Genomic DNA, 16228 nt, shown 5'->3' on the forward strand with positions numbered 1-16228 from the left:
GTTGACAAACATCGTGAAGAAGATCTCTGACGCGTTTTCTCATCTGCAAAGCCAGAATGAGCTTATTGCCGTCAGGAACAGTGCAGGGGAATTTGACATTGAAAGGTATTTTAATGCCAGTGTTTATCCTGCATTAGTGATGCTGAACGAGGAGAGGGGTTTTGTAAATGAGAAATGTCTGAAGGTCCATTGGGAGGATATGAGCTGCGAGTCTTGATGCAGAGGAGGAAGATTGCGTGGTTTGCACAAGTGAAAAGTTCTTTTCTTAGATATAGGCTGATGTACATGTCCTTATGCTCCTATTTATTGTAATGCTGTCTGTCTCACTTTCTCTATTACACGTCTGTAATATGAGGTGGCTTTCCTGACAGGGGAATTTGATTTGAGGAAACGTTCTGTCTATACAATTATCTCTGTTTTTAAATTATAACTGGGCTTATAACAAATTTTATTTTTTGAAATAAAGTAAATGTTAACCAAGTGCTAACTTAATGTTATATAAGGTAGGATTAAGGCCATTAAAAACAGACAGAAAGCATAAAAGCACATTTTATTTTATTAATGTATTTACTAACATGAACAAACAATAAACAAAAAAATTATAACATTTTTGTTATTTTAGTTAATACTAATAATAAAGTTGATCATTGTTAGTTCATGTTAACTCAGTCTGTTAACTTATGTTAACAACCATAAACCTGGATTAAAACGTTGAATATTAGTAAATGCTGAATTAATAAATGCTGCACAAATATTGTTTATTATTAGTTCATGTTAGTAAACACATTAACTAATATGAAACCTTATTATAAAATGTGATCAAGGATTTTATATATATATATATATATATATATATATATATATATATATATATATATATATATATATATATTAAGATGATGTATTAAAATAAAGGAAATAATAAAATAAAAATAATTTAAAACTATTTAGACATTCTAAAAACTAAAAATATATATTAAAAAATATATATTTTTTAAAAATCTAATTTGCCTCAGAAATAATTCTCATTTTCATTAAGGTTAACCTGATGTATTAAAATTATTAAAATTAGAGTCTGCACAATATGTTTTCCCCACAGGATGAAAAACAAGCTCCAATCTAGTAAATTTGACTTATAAATCTAAAGTTGAGTTCATCAAAAGGGTTTAATGCTGTGTTTAATATCAACCCAGTTTACAGCTGTGTCTCTGGATGCAACAAATTTACCAGACATGCTGGAGCTTAAGGTTGGCCAGAGGTGGAGAAACCTTGAAGCTTTGCAGGCTGTTAAAATCACACTGAGGTTTCAGTCTTTAGAATGTGATTGAGCCCTGTGGGAACACACTGTCTCCAATGCTTCAGACACAAACCACAGACAGTCTGTGTATCCTGAGACTGGGTCAACAACAACACACACACAAAATAAAAATAATAATAAGAATAAGAATAATAATATATAAATATATATAAAATGAGTTAAAATCTTGTTTAACAAAATATTAATTAAACTTAGGTCAATAAAAAAGCTATTAATAGGTTACAGATTATATTTCGATGTTATTTACCATAACATAAACCATGAAATTATAATTTACTGTAAATATTAAAGACATAATAAAGCTTGAGATATTATATTTTGATTGAATTTAATTAATAAATAATATCAAGAACGTCTGAGAAAATGACAAATACTTTTCTTGCTAAAAAATGTACAAAAATTTTAGGTTACGACATTATTTAATGCTATATATACAGCGGGGAAAATAAGTATCGAACACGTCTCTTTTTTTCTCAGAAAACATATTTCTAAAGGTGCCGTTGACTCTAAACAAATCTAATTAGTTTACAAATTAATAAATGAATTGACACAGGGAAAAAGTATTGAACACATGAAGAAAGGAAAATGTAGAAAGGCAGTGACAGTCCAGAGAGCAGCTGAAATCGCTCAGTAGTTCTTCAGCAACCCTCTGCCCTTCATCATTGTAAATAAATATTAGCTGTTTCAGGCCAACATCTACATTAGCAGGATGATGAAGAGGAAACCAGGGTGGACATTTCACCAAGACAATGATCCAAAACATAGGCAAGAGACTCTCAAATCAAGAAAGAAAATCAAGTTGTAGAATGGCCCAGCCAATCACCTGACTTGAATCCAATATAGAATACAAATTAAAGATCAGATTTGATGGACGAGACCCACAGAACCATCAAGATTTTACACTCTGTTTAAGAAAAACTCACACCTGAGCAATTGATGTGACTTCATTCTCCATATGAGAGGTGTCTTTAGGCTACCATCACCAGAAAAGCCTTTTATATAAAGTATTAAATACGCTTCAGTAGTTCATCACTCATTTTTCAGATTTGTTTTGTTTTATTTTATTTTTATGTTTGTTTTGTTGGGGTTTCACCAAAATCTGGTTCAATTCCATGCTAACAGCACCTTTACATATATTATTCCCAAGAAAAAATACTTATTTCAAATAATACTTATTATTCAATACTTATTTTTTCCCACTGTATGTGTGTGTATGTGTGTATGTGTGTGTTTATTCATTTACTTATTATCTTATCATTCTTTTAGCACAGACGCTCACATCTACAGGTCAAGTGGTTTGATCTTATTTTCCCATTGGACTTCTCAGATTCCACAGGACAAACACACATACTTTCAAATGTGCTTTCAAACTTTTGCATTTGTGAAGACATTAATGAGCTTCATCATATAATACTGTTTTACTGATAGGTAAAAACACTGACACACATTTTGCACATGGACAGGATTGTAGCTCACCTTCAGTCCAGAGGAAAACCAGCTCACACTTACAGCTCATGGATGACGACAGCGTATGATCTGAGCTTTTGGCACTGTAACAAAAACAGACAGACAATGTTACATCATTCAGTACGTGTGTGTGTGTGTGGTGTATTATTCTGCTAACGGCTCATGACAGCATTGTGTTGGAAAGAGGAACAGGTGCAGACAGGCTGAGGGTCTCAAACTCGGCATGATCATTCCTGTGTGTTTAACAAGCCATGTTGAGGTTTTGTATGTCTGAGCAGTTGCTGGGCAGATACAATCTGGGCAAACTTAAAAAAGGTGTCTTAAAAGAAGACATATTATAAAAACCAGATTGTTTAAATGCTTTAAATCACAACCCAGGCTCATTGGAAATATGTGCCCAGGGCTAAATTTTTGAGAACCGAGAAATATTTACCCTGGGCTATATCTGCTTGCATTTTTTCCAGAAATCCACTAGAGGACACTATTTACATTTTTGACAAACTCAAATATGTTACAGGGCCATGTTTTCTCTTATGTGCCATTTTTCATGAATCCACAAGAGGCCGCTCTGTACAATCTCAACATTCTTGTTGTCGTGCATAATAGATCAGCTTGTTATCAACAGAGCCTAGCTTAGGGACCCTAGTGACGCAGGAAGAGTATATTATTATTCATTCATTTATTTATTTTCCTTCAGCTTAGGCCCCTATTTATCAGGGGTTGCCACTGCGGAATGAACTGCCAACTATTCCAGAATATGTTTTAAACAGCACTTCCAGCTGCAACCCAGTACTGGAAAACACCCATACACTCTCACATTCACACACACACTCGTATACTTAAGCCAATTTTGTTTACCTAATTCACTTATACCTCATGCCGGAGCACCCGGAGCAAACCCACGCCAACACAGGGAGAACATGCATATTCCAGAAATGCCAACTGGCCCAGCCAGACTTGAACCAGCAGCTTTCTTGCTGTGAGGTCACACTGAGCAACCGTACCACCTGAGAATGTTATTATACATTCTTAAATCTGCATGTTTTCACCCACAGTGCCACTACAGCAGTTCTGTATACTTGCTATCCTCCTTTTTTTGCCAATGAGAAATTCCATTTGCAAATTGAAACAGCAAAATTTCTTACCATTCTGCCAGATTATTTGAACTTACTGTATAATTGTAAACACATTAATACAACCGTATATGGAACCTTAAAATCCTTCTCATTATTTCCTTATTTCACGTTTACAGAATTCTGTTGACTGTATGTTGAAAAATAAGATGCAGGCGGCTAATATTTACAATGACAAATGTCTCATTGATAACAACAAGCATAATAGGCTCCAAAGACCCCTAACATTACAGCCCTTGTGAACATTGTGGTTGAATGTGGGCAAATTGTTAAATATTTGGGAAAATTGAATTTTACACCTAACTGCTTCATCAGTCATCAGTTCAAGACTCAGTGTTGGGTGGGTCAACACAAGTCTCTCAAGCTCTATAAATGAATATCTAGATTGATATCAGTTCATAATTTATGAACGTTTCCAAATATTTAATTTTGAAAATGCTTGTTTACATGCTGTATGGCTAATGCGGCTAATCTTACCACTACAGTATGTTTCTATACACCTATTTTAAAGCACATTTTAGAATGTTGCATAAAAACGGAAACACCAAGATGCGCATAAAAATTGAGTAGGATTAAAAATGTTTTTATCCAATAAGAAAAAATGTGCATAAACTACCATGCAAACACATTTACTGAATAAATTCCAGCGTGCACATCAAAAAAACTCATGAGATTTTGTTTTAACTGATCATGTGATAACAAAAACAGGCATGATGAGATGCCATTACTGGACAAACTAGCAAACTGACCACATTGTAAAACATCTGAAATGTTGTTTTGGTCATTCTAAAATCCCTCAGCCAAAGTCTATCTTCAAAGTGTTTCCGTTTTATTACCTCCAGAATTGTTTTGAGCATCTTCTGAGATGCAAGTAATTTATTAAAAAGGAAAAAAGGCCCACAGTGGCTTCCCCCACTGTAGCAGATACAATTTTTGTTTTTGAGACTAGGCGATAGGAAAAGAGGATTGTCTCAATGGACAGTGTTTTTACGTAATTAATATGACAAAAAGTACAAAAGTAGCAAACACATTGCTTTATCATTATAATTGTCATTTATAAACGCAGATAATTGTTTTACACTTTCTGTAAAGATAAGAGAATTATAATATTTTATCCACTTACGGTTCAGAAGTTGTAATATCTTCCCTCTTTTGGATGTGTAAGTATTTAATTAACATATTTCTGACATTTTGTCAGTTTGAGATTCACTTGTTTTGTTGTTTCTGGAGTGTCAGAATAGCGTGCAAAGACTCCACCCTCTTCTGCAACTCATTTGCATTTAAAGGAAAACACACAAGAAAACCATGTTTTTGCTCACAGCCTATAAAATAGTAGCAAGTTTGACAAGCTATAATAAATAATGTGGATTATTTTGAGCTGAAACCTCATAGACAAATTCTGAGCACACATTTATTTTACATCTAATGAAAAGACTGTAAATTTCCCCCTTTAATATGAAAGATCCACTTTAAATTCATGCAGCCAAACAACACAACACACTCACGTCTTCATAAACACTGATATGAGGACTTGGACATCTTGTACTAAAGTGTTTTCTTGGAGCCTCAGCTTTAATGTCTTCGCAGTGACTTTAAAATAGATTATAGTTTTATATGTGATGCTGTTTTGGATACTCTGTTTTGTGAAGGCAGTCTAAGATGGAAATATCGTACCATGGTACATTCGATATTTACTGTTGATACACAATTACATTAGTTATGATGCATGGTACATAGCCTGAAAACACAGCACGTGTTCAAATGTTCTGTTCTAATTAAGGAATAATGTTGTTTTGTAATTATCAGCAGTAATGTTGGCTCTAGTGTTCTTATCAAAGTACAGAGTAGCTCTACTCAAAACTCCTCAGACACAGACACGTGTTCAACAGTGTTAAGAACAGATTGTGCAGAGATTGAGTGTTTGCTTGTTATGTGAACAGCCTTTAAATTTGGTTTGATTGAATTAAGGTTAATACATCTAAAAGCTTATGAAACATTTTGTTATAAAATGAATAAATAAATAAAGATTAAAAGCTAAATGGGGCTTATAATATTCAATTAGACTATTTAAAAATTCTTTCTTAATAAATATGTACAGTAATATGAAAAAAAACTGCTTAATAAATATATTTAATATCATTATCATATAGCACCCATTTAGTAATAGCCAAACCCATACCCAAATAGCTGTTCAATCTATTTTATTTGTGTTTATTTATTTTTTTTTTTAAATGCAGAACTAAAATATGGATGACAAAGTTATCCGTTTGTTAAGTGTGACGTCACGCAAAGCGGCTTCTGGGTCCAAGCGCTATATCAAACTGTTTGGGGAGATTCATCAAATGATAATAATAAACGGTTACAAAGTGATGTAATACTTTTGAAAATCACAAATCGCAACATATATATTATGCCTAATATCAGATAGCCAGAAAGTGATTCATTGTTTATGAATTGTAACAATTTTGGTATTTGTGATGTAGCAAGTCCAGAGACTGATGTGTACACCATGATTTTATCTAAAATTCACTTTAATGTGTGATATGACAAAAAGTGGTCAAACACGAATATTTTATCAATTCAAATAAATAGCAGCTTGGACCCAGAAACAGTTTTCCATACCTGACGGATACGTCACGACTTAACAAGCGAATTTGTATTATGACTTATAATTATCAGTTAAATGATACGGTATTTGATTCTCCATAATAATAATAATATAAATTTCTCAATATTCCCAGTGATGAGTTGCGGCTGGAAAGGCATCTGCTGCATAAATATATGCTGGATAAATTGGCAGTTCATTCCGCTGTGGTGACCTCTGATTAATAAAGGGACTCAGCCGAGAAGAAAATGAATGAATTAATGAATGCAAATTACTCAATAATAATAATAGAAAAAAATCATTTCTAAATTAAAATACTAAATAAAGTGGGGAAATTATTTAATATCACGTCAGGCAGAAAGTTTTCTCTTAATTTAAACTTTTATATTTTTCATTAGCATTTTTTTTTTTCATTTTTACAATAGCTTTTTCAGAGTTTTCTCCTTTATTGGATAGGACAATGGAGATTACAGACAGGAAAGTGTGGGGGAGGAGAGAGAAGGGAAGGATTGGCAAAGTACCTCGAGCCCGGAATCAAACTTGGGTCTCCGTGAGCACCTTAGTACTATGTGTTGACACTAGCCACAAGGCTATTGGTGCAGACTCATTTATTTTATTTTTAATGTATTGTTTATTTATGAAATGATGCACTATTAATCCTTGTACAGGCGTTTACAATATGGCAAAAAATATGTTTCTTAAAACGTTTTAATCGACTAAAAACTCAACTATTTATTCTCCACTTTCCTTCCTAGTCTGTAACTGCCTCTCTGGCTATACCACTAACTGTGCTCTCTCTCTCTCAAAAAAAAAAAAAAACATTACTAATGCTTTGCTTCTTAGACTTTACACACCTGAAACTTGTCTATAGCACTTATTCACTGCTGCTCCAATACAATCTCACGGCAATTCGTAACATTTTGATTTAGTGGCTAATTCGTACGAATTCGTACAATCTAATTCGTACAATTTAGTACGATTTGCTCATCCGCCAATAACGGTTGGGTTTAGGGGTGGGGTTAGGTGCCACGCCTCCTTTTAAAATCGTACAGAATTCGCCACTAAACTGTCAAAACGTAAAATACTTACGTTTTCTCGTGAAATCAGGCTGGCTGCTCTTATAGTTGTGTAAATTGCTTCCTTGTCCTCATTTGTAAGTCGCTTTGGATAAAAGCGTCTGCTAAATGACTAAATGTAATCGTGAAAGCATCACAAAAAAAATGTATACAAATGTTAATTAGCATAAAAATATTTTAACATTGATAATAAACAATATTTCTTGAGGCCAAAATCAGCATATGATTTCTAAATTATAATGCGATGTTGAAGATTGAGGGCGGCACTGTTGCCTCTCAGCAAGGTCGCTGGTTCGAATCTCAGTCCAAAGACATGCGCTTATAGGTGAATTGGGTAAGCTAAATTGTCCGTAGTGTATGAGTGCGAATGAGAGTGTATGGGTGTTTCCCAGTGATGGGTTGCAGCGGGAAGGGCATATGCTGTGTAAAAACATATGCTGGATAAGTGATTGATAAAGGACTAAGCCGAAAAGAAAATGAAAGAATGAATATTAAACAAAATTGATTATTATTATTTATACTAATGTTGTTATTTTGTGTCAAATGAGCCCATCATTTCCATTAATTATGTAAAAACAGTCACACACTAAAGTTCTAAATCCCGATTCTAAATCATGAAAATGAGCTTGTATGAGGCTTTAATTGTGTTGTTATTTCCAATCCAGACACATGCTCACAGATCTAGTCTTGTTCTGGCACTGTGAAGCATTCGTGAGCTGAGGTGAGTGGAGATATGGAAAGCTTCCAGAGTGTCAGCTTTCAAAAGTCAGTTAAATATAACCTCACTAGTATGTGTTGTTGCATGGGGCGTCTGTTGCTACACCCTCGAAATCACTTTATACGCAATATATGTGCAGGATATGGGGTTAAAGGAGGACGAGGAGGCCTTCATCAGCCTCTAACTTCATACCCTCCCCCACAAAAAAAACACACTTTAATGGAAAGTCAAATGTCAAATCACTTACATAATTTGAGGCGTCACGGTGGCGCAGTGGGTAGCACAATCACCTCATAGCAAAAAAGTCACTGGTTTGAGCCTCAACTGGGTCAGTTGGCATTTTCGTGTGGAGTTTGCATGTGGGTTTCCTCCGGGTGCTCCGGTTTCTCCCACAAGTCCAAAGACATGTGCTATAGGTGAATTGGGTAAGCTAATTTGTCCGTAGTGTATGTGTAAATGGGAGTGTATGGATGTTTCCCAGTACTGGGTTGCAGCTGGAAGGGCATCCGCTGTTTAAAACAAATGCTGGGAAAGTTGGCGGTTCATTCCACTGTGGCGACCCCAGATTAATAAAGGGACTAAGCCGAAAAGAAAATTAATAAATGAATGAATGAACATAATTTGAATTGAATATTGCATGTATACTTCACTCAACACTTTTAATAAATATAATGCTAATGTAATTAATTTTAAATATATGCTAAATATATTTTGCAACTTTGAGGCTCAATAAAATGTTGTTTTTCATTCTTTATATACCAAATGAAATTTAAAAAAAAAAATTCAGGGTAAACAAAATGCATTTTCAAAATAGCATGTGCATGTAGATCTAAGTATCAGTATAAGTTAAATGTAGTATTAAATTGTTTATTATTTTATGTAGTATAACTTTATTTTTCAAGTTTTATTTTGATGTTTTAAGTCTGTTTAATTGTTATGAGTTGTAAATAAATATGTATAACCATATGGGAACATATACTAACATTCCTTTGAGGGAAATATGTCAGCTTCACCATTAAAAGCCTTTCAGAATTAAATTGTTACATAAAATATACACTCATAGTAAAAATGTATGCTGAAAAGTCATAAGGTGTGTGCATCAGCAGTGGATAAGTAGACCAAACGTTGAGTTGAATATATCATATCTGTGAATGGAATCGCAAGAATGATCTCAGAAGCATCTATAAAGACAATGGGCATTTTTCACGACTGATAAAATCAGCATGCAGCTCTGGAATGATGTTTGCTTTAGGCTAATGTCAAAAGTACAGTGCCAGTAAAGCATTCTTCAGTGTCGGAGTCACGTTAGGATCATATCCAAAAGTGGTAAGACACCATGATGATTCACTCAAATGTTTCTGAATCCTATTCATATTCCGAAGTCAAGTCGTTCTTTACTGTGTCCACAAGGTGGCGCTGACTTGCTACCTATCATGCATTTCTGGTAGCGATCCTTCACAACACATATGAAGCTTTGATATAGATATATATACAATCAACAATACATCGTGATCGTGCTGGGCGCTTCAAACATAGTGAATTATTCTTTGTATTATAATGCAGTGGTGTTCATCACATATCTAGGCTATTTATTTATCAAATATATACATAATTACATGTTAATCTGGCCTGAAACATGCCTGAGATATTGATTAAAAATGTCCTGACTCTAATAATTGAGGTTCTGTATTCTAACAATCATAGGCTAATTAAACAAACTAAACTGGCGATAATAAACTGTTTGTAAAGCAAATTTACAACTATAGTAAAATACACAAACTGGGTATACTTTGACTTTACTTTTAGGCTACATGTAGAAACAAACAACCCAATTTGCAAGAAAAAATAAGTTTCTTTTGAAAACTTAGTGTCAGTGGACTACAGCCGCCTTTTTCAGACCACACTGACTGGAAAATTTTCCCGCCTTTCTGCTGACTGCGATCATGGCAATGGTATAAACCATTATGGGGACCTGGTGGGTCAAATTTATATTTATAATAACTTATCATTATCATAATTTCCGATACAGATCGATACAGATTTTTTCCAGACCCATACGTGACCATTCCTTCAGTATAAAACACACTTTGAGTGAATAAATAAAGATTAAAAGTTAAAGAGCCCCTATTATATAAGGGTCTCCAACAACAGTCTAATATGCATGCACGGTCAAAAAACAGTTTCATGGTCTTATAATCTGCATTTATTTTTACCTAATTATTCCAGCGACTCCCATATGAATCGTTCAGTGATTCATTTGTTCCCAAACCCCTCCTTAGCGCGAAGCTAATCTGCGCTGATTGGACCGATGACAGCCTGCTGGGGCCTTCAGCACAAGACAGAGTAAAATGCCCAGCTGCTAATCAACAATATAAAAGTAGTCACAGTGCACACACGCTTCATAGTGTGAGGAGTGGATTTTGGCTGCCAGTGGGTGAATGTAAATACAGACGACTAATTATTTTATTGAGCAAAAACTCCAAGAACTGGCGAGGAGATCTCCTAGCTTGTCACACTCTACCTGCTCTTTTCACACATACATTCATACACACACATTCCCCTCTTCCTCAAAGGACACAACACACACACACACACTCATTACCCTTCTCCTCAGAGGACACAACACCAAAACATTCAAAAACATTCACCTAGAGCACCAGTTTAGCTTGCTGGGTGCAATGTAGACAAACTTGCCGGTTGAACGTGTGTAGGAACAGCCGTAAACAAAGCGGCACGCGTCGCGTTTTCACACACGATATGAGAATATAGTTAACCGGGTACAGTACACGCGGTTACAAGTAACAAAACACAACTAAATACATAATTTGCAAGCTAGAGTAAACAAGGCAAAAATTTTAATCGCACGTACTTACACTTGTGAAATGGAAGAAGAAACTGATTCATGATGCTCCATGTTCTGACATAAACCATCAATAGTCTTTTCTTATCCTTCCTTTAACAAACGGCCGATGAAGTCTTCTTGGTAAACATTGTTTCCAGAAGCACTCGAACTGTTCAAGGCTGGGCTATAATGCTGAGCTTTGATCTTTGGGTAGAGACTGTCAATAATATCCATCTGCACAGCATGACTTCACTCCACCAGCGTCTGTGTGTTTTTTCTGTTAGTGGGCGGGGCCGCAGGTTTCAAATCTCCCGGGTTTGCGCGCGCAACTACTTATGTTTTATAGCCGTGTCATCACGAAACACCTAATGACTCGTTATCAAGACGACTCTTTTATAGATGAATCAACAGTTTTAAACACAGTACACTTACAGATTTAAGCCTTAGCTGGATATTTCACTTCACTTAGCGCTGTTACACACTACATAGAAGGGCATATTCAAAATCCCGTAATATGGGCTTTAAAGGGGTCTTATAATGTTGAATACGCCATTTAATGACAATTTAGTTGTATCATAATCATATTTTCAGAACACATTTAATAATACCCAAACAGAAACAAATGGTGTTTTTATTTTATTTGTATTTATTTATTTATTATTATTATTATTTTAAATGCGGAACTAAAATATGGATGACAAAGAATGATTCGATTATTAAATTATACTGTTTTGGATTCTCTATTATAATAATAATGATGATAAAAATTTATATAAAAAAGTAATTTTTTAATGTTGTTAAACCATGGTATTTAGAGAAAATATTTACTATGGCATTATCATCAAAACTTGGTTTACTGTAAAAAAAGGCAATTTGTTAATTTATGTATATGACTACTTGTCATGCTGCAAATTTTGAAGCCATTTTAACACATTTCTGGTGGAATTATCTAGATTTTAAAAAGTTGATGCTTACCATTTGCTTCATATTAAAGTACTTTATAGTGTATATGCATGTGTATTGCAAAAACAACATAACAGAGCTGCAGTAGGTTCATTTGAGTCTGAACTTGTCCCACTGTTTAAAGTACTTCTGTAATTTGTTCATTGTCCAACAGCTAATTGTCCTCTTGAAGGGTTGATTGGCCTCTTGATGTTGATTGTCCTCAAATGATTCAGATGATACAGCATTTCTGATTACAGCAACCAAACCGTTTAGAATGTGGACTCATGTTATGCATAGTCAGCTATATAATGCATTTATGCTTCATATGCTTCAACTTTCTGTTGAAGTGTCTAATGGGATGATAAGTCACAACGATGGATTGCTAAATGACTCACATTCCCACAATTAAAACGTGTTTTCCTCAACTACACTTCAGTTACTGACGTCTGTTAATTGTTATCATGAGCTCGTTTCATCTATGCATCATTACATTTATTTTCTGCATCATATTTCTGTCATACTTACTTGTTGACCACTTTAACAGTTGACTTCTTATTCAAGCCACACGTTTAAACCAGTGCAAACACCCTCTCAACACACACACTCAAAAATTACTTTTGCTGTTTGTTCAAACTAATTATTTAAAATGAGTTAAAACAATATTGTTAACTTGTTTTGGGCATTGGAATGAAATGTGTGGAACCCAGCATTTTTTACAGTGCACCCAAACACAAACAAACACACATGCAGCAATGGGGGTAATGCATTACAAGTTACATAATATTACGTTTCTAACGAGTAAAGTAACGCAGTACTTAAAAAAATTAAACAATAATAGTTACTTTTTAGAAAAAAATGTAACTTGAGTTGAATCACACTCAATGAGCTCCCTCTGGGAACAGACATAAAACAATATGTCAGAGCTGTACATTTCTGTCATGGAAGTTTTGAACACATGGAAGAAAAGGGCATTATAGGGAGTGAATCTGAAGGTAGTCGCTCCGCCTGTGCTGTCCTGCACGCATTTTGTGTGTTTGTGTGCAAATGCCTAAACATCACCAATGCCTAAACATCACTGATTTCGCCGTCCGTATCCCTCAAAGTTGTTTAAATGTTGAGAGATTGTATGACCAAAGCCCCTGTAAGAATTAATCTTTGGTGTGACTCTACGCGTACCTGTGGGTGTCTTTGATTTACCGCTTGAAGCTTCTTACGTCCTTGTCATAGCACCAGTGGCAACAAATTAGGCACCAAAATGCATATGCTGATTCATTGATCCTGCTTGTGAGAGACTGTTCTCACTCTCAGGTCACATCAAAAGAAAAAAGCCACATTGTCCCCCAATCATGTCAACAGACTGGACTGTCTTAGCAACTGGCTGAATGTAAAGGAGGACTAAGCAAAATTGTTTCTACTTTATAATTAATGTTCTCAACTATCAGCAATACAACTTTACAATGAGTACAATTGTTTGTATTCAACACTTTATTATTATTATAATTTTCCAATTTCCATATTTGCAACGCCTGTGTTTTGGCTTTTTTTTTGAAGTCCACTTAGAATTCAACATGGAAATCTTTTTTTTTTTATTGGCATTGATTTGTTTTAAAATTCAAATGGCATTAACAGGCCTGTGTTTTTATTTCTGTAATAAATATGGCTGTCAAGCCTGGATCTTGATGGTTTATTGTGGGTATGTTGTTTACATGATGAAATCTGTGTTACAAGTTAAACAAAAATTCTAATAAACATTCTTGCGTTTACATTAATTTTACATTTGAATAGCCAAAATTACAAATTTCAGTCTTTAAAATGTGATTAATCGCAATACATTGCAAAAAAAAAGTGATTAATTCGTAACTGTTTTAATCGATTGACAGCACTTATATATATATATATATATATATATATATATATATATATATATATATATACACATACATACACATATACTATATTGAACTCTGAATCTAAAAATTCATCACTTAAATAAATCGTTTATTTTATAGACTCTAAAAACAACACCAAAGCTCTCTAACACTGTTCACGGACAGTTACCTACAGCTTTCATACAGAATGAAATGGGGGAATAAATATACTGTATGTAAATCTTCTCTTTCTTAAATATATAAACATATTTAAATCGGTTTATCAATCTTTTCTTCAGCGTCCAGTTTTGAGGGAGTGCAGCAGGACTTATCTTTTCGGCTGGAAGAGATACGGCTTTTCAATCAGCACAGTTAACACATAACCTATAGAGATGCTCAACACCAGGTGACCCAGAAACAGGTAGAACTGACAAAACAAGAGAGAACAGAAGACATTATTCACATTTACAAATCCATTTACATTGTTACAAAAATGTTCTAATTATTAAATAGAATGTTTTAATGCATTATAATATCCAGAAAAATAATAAACAGTTGGCGTCAACACCATAATCCGATTTTAATATAATTAGGACAATACTCAGATTAAGAGTCTACCATGTAAACAGTCATTTTTGATTACCTTAATCCAACTAAAGTCATAATCGAACTAAAATGTCATGTTAAATGACTAAATACTGTAACTGTCCTGCTGTGCCCTTATTTGCATATATTTGAAGTGAATACTTACAAAGTTGAAGTCTGTGTAGTGCATGGTTATCTCCTGTTTGCCGTTGTACAGTATAATAATGATGGGATGGATCAGATAACAGGCAAAGCTGATGTTGGACAGAGGAGCCCAAAGGTTTAAAGACAGAAATGTGTCCACAAACCCTGTAAGAACACATAATTGATTCCATGCCTTTCTACTGGTCCGGCAGAAACACAATTTTGGTTAAATGTTATTTCAAGAAGTGAGCATGTAATAAGGTGTATAATATACTGTTTTGACAAGAAGTTAACCGGAACCTTTATCTCAAATGTTTTTTTTTTTACAGTATCTGCAATTCAATACAAAGCTTTAATCTCACTATTATGAGTTTAGATCTTGTAATTTTTACTTTTTCCTAAGAAAAAAAAAAGTCAGAATTGTGAAATGTAAACTCAAAATTCTGTTTACATTTTTACTGGTTTATTTTGTATGTTTGTTTACAGGTTTACATTTGGGGCAACACAGTGACTCAGTGGTGAGTGCTGTCGCTTCGCAAGAAGATCGCTGGTTCGAGTCCCAGCTGGGTCAGTTGGCATTTCTGTGTGGAGTTTGCATGTTCTCCCTGTGTTGGCGTGGGTTTCCTCCAAGTGCTCCGGATTCCCCCATAGTCCAAAGACATGTGCTATAGGTAAATTGAATAAGCTAAATTGGCCATAATGTGTATGGGGGTGTGAATGGATGTGTCCCAGTACTGGGTTGCGGCTGGAAGGGCATCTGCTGTGTAAAACATATGCTGGATAAGTTGGCGGTTCATTCTGCTGTGGCAACCCCTGATGACTTGGTTTTCTTGTTTTTCGATTCTTGGAATACGGTTTTCTGAAAAATCAACCTTTATATTATACACTTCTGCCTTTTCTGTTGAAATTCTGAACTCGGACTTCACAATTTGGACTTTTTCTCAGAATATTATATGTATGTTTCTCAATACCAACTTTTGGTAAACACATTAGTTCACTATAGAGTTCCAATTCCCACTATTAACTACAGGCTTATTACCTGTTCAAATATTGTCTGTTTATTAGTACTTCTGAAGTATGATCTTACTTACATCCCTAATCCTACCCAATACCTAAACCACACTACCTGAAGTCTTGTCGTCGATCCCAGTTGTAAGAGCAACAAATAATAGCTTGACTTTAAGTTGATAATTTGTAAAAGTGGTAGAAGGTAGATTTTTACGATGAATCATCTATTGAACTGCATCCCAATCATCACAAATACTGCAGAAGACCTACTGGAACCCACATGGACCCAAGATTCTCACAGATATCAGTCAAGTTTGCTGAAGGAAAAATCATGGTTTGGGCTTACATTCAGTATGGGGGTGTGTGAGAGATCTGCAGAGTGGATGGCAACATCAACAGCCTGAGGTATCAAAACATTTGTGCTGCCCATTACATTACAAACCACAGGAGAGGGCAAATTCGTCAGCAGGATAGCGCTCCTCATACTCACATCAAAGTTCCTAAAAGCAAAGAAGGTCA

The 16228-nt window shown here is 34.7% G+C and overlaps 1 protein-coding gene and 1 long non-coding RNA gene across 2 annotated transcripts in view; one reads left to right on the forward strand and one right to left on the reverse strand.

The window, feature by feature from the left end:
• Window positions 1-16228, forward strand: part of LOC130214198 (uncharacterized) — a 23313-nt gene continuing 7085 nt past the window's right edge. Inside the window, exons 1-2 of the long non-coding RNA XR_008835608.1 lie at window positions 1-105; window positions 15188-15268. This is a non-coding gene — a long non-coding RNA (uncharacterized LOC130214198). The remainder of the gene's footprint in view (window positions 106-15187; window positions 15269-16228) is intronic.
• Window positions 14038-16228, reverse strand: part of oacyl (O-acyltransferase like) — an 18722-nt gene continuing 16531 nt past the window's right edge. Inside the window, exons 14-15 of the mRNA XM_056445748.1 lie at window positions 14724-14866; window positions 14038-14399 (exon numbers count right to left, since the gene is read on the reverse strand). Of these exons, the coding sequence (XP_056301723.1) occupies window positions 14301-14399; window positions 14724-14866 (242 nt within the window). The 3' untranslated portion in view covers window positions 14038-14300. The remainder of the gene's footprint in view (window positions 14400-14723; window positions 14867-16228) is intronic.

Source organism: Danio aesculapii, chromosome 21 (assembly GCF_903798145.1).
Source record: "Danio aesculapii chromosome 21, fDanAes4.1, whole genome shotgun sequence".
Classification (NCBI taxonomy): domain Eukaryota; kingdom Metazoa; phylum Chordata; class Actinopteri; order Cypriniformes; family Danionidae; genus Danio; species Danio aesculapii.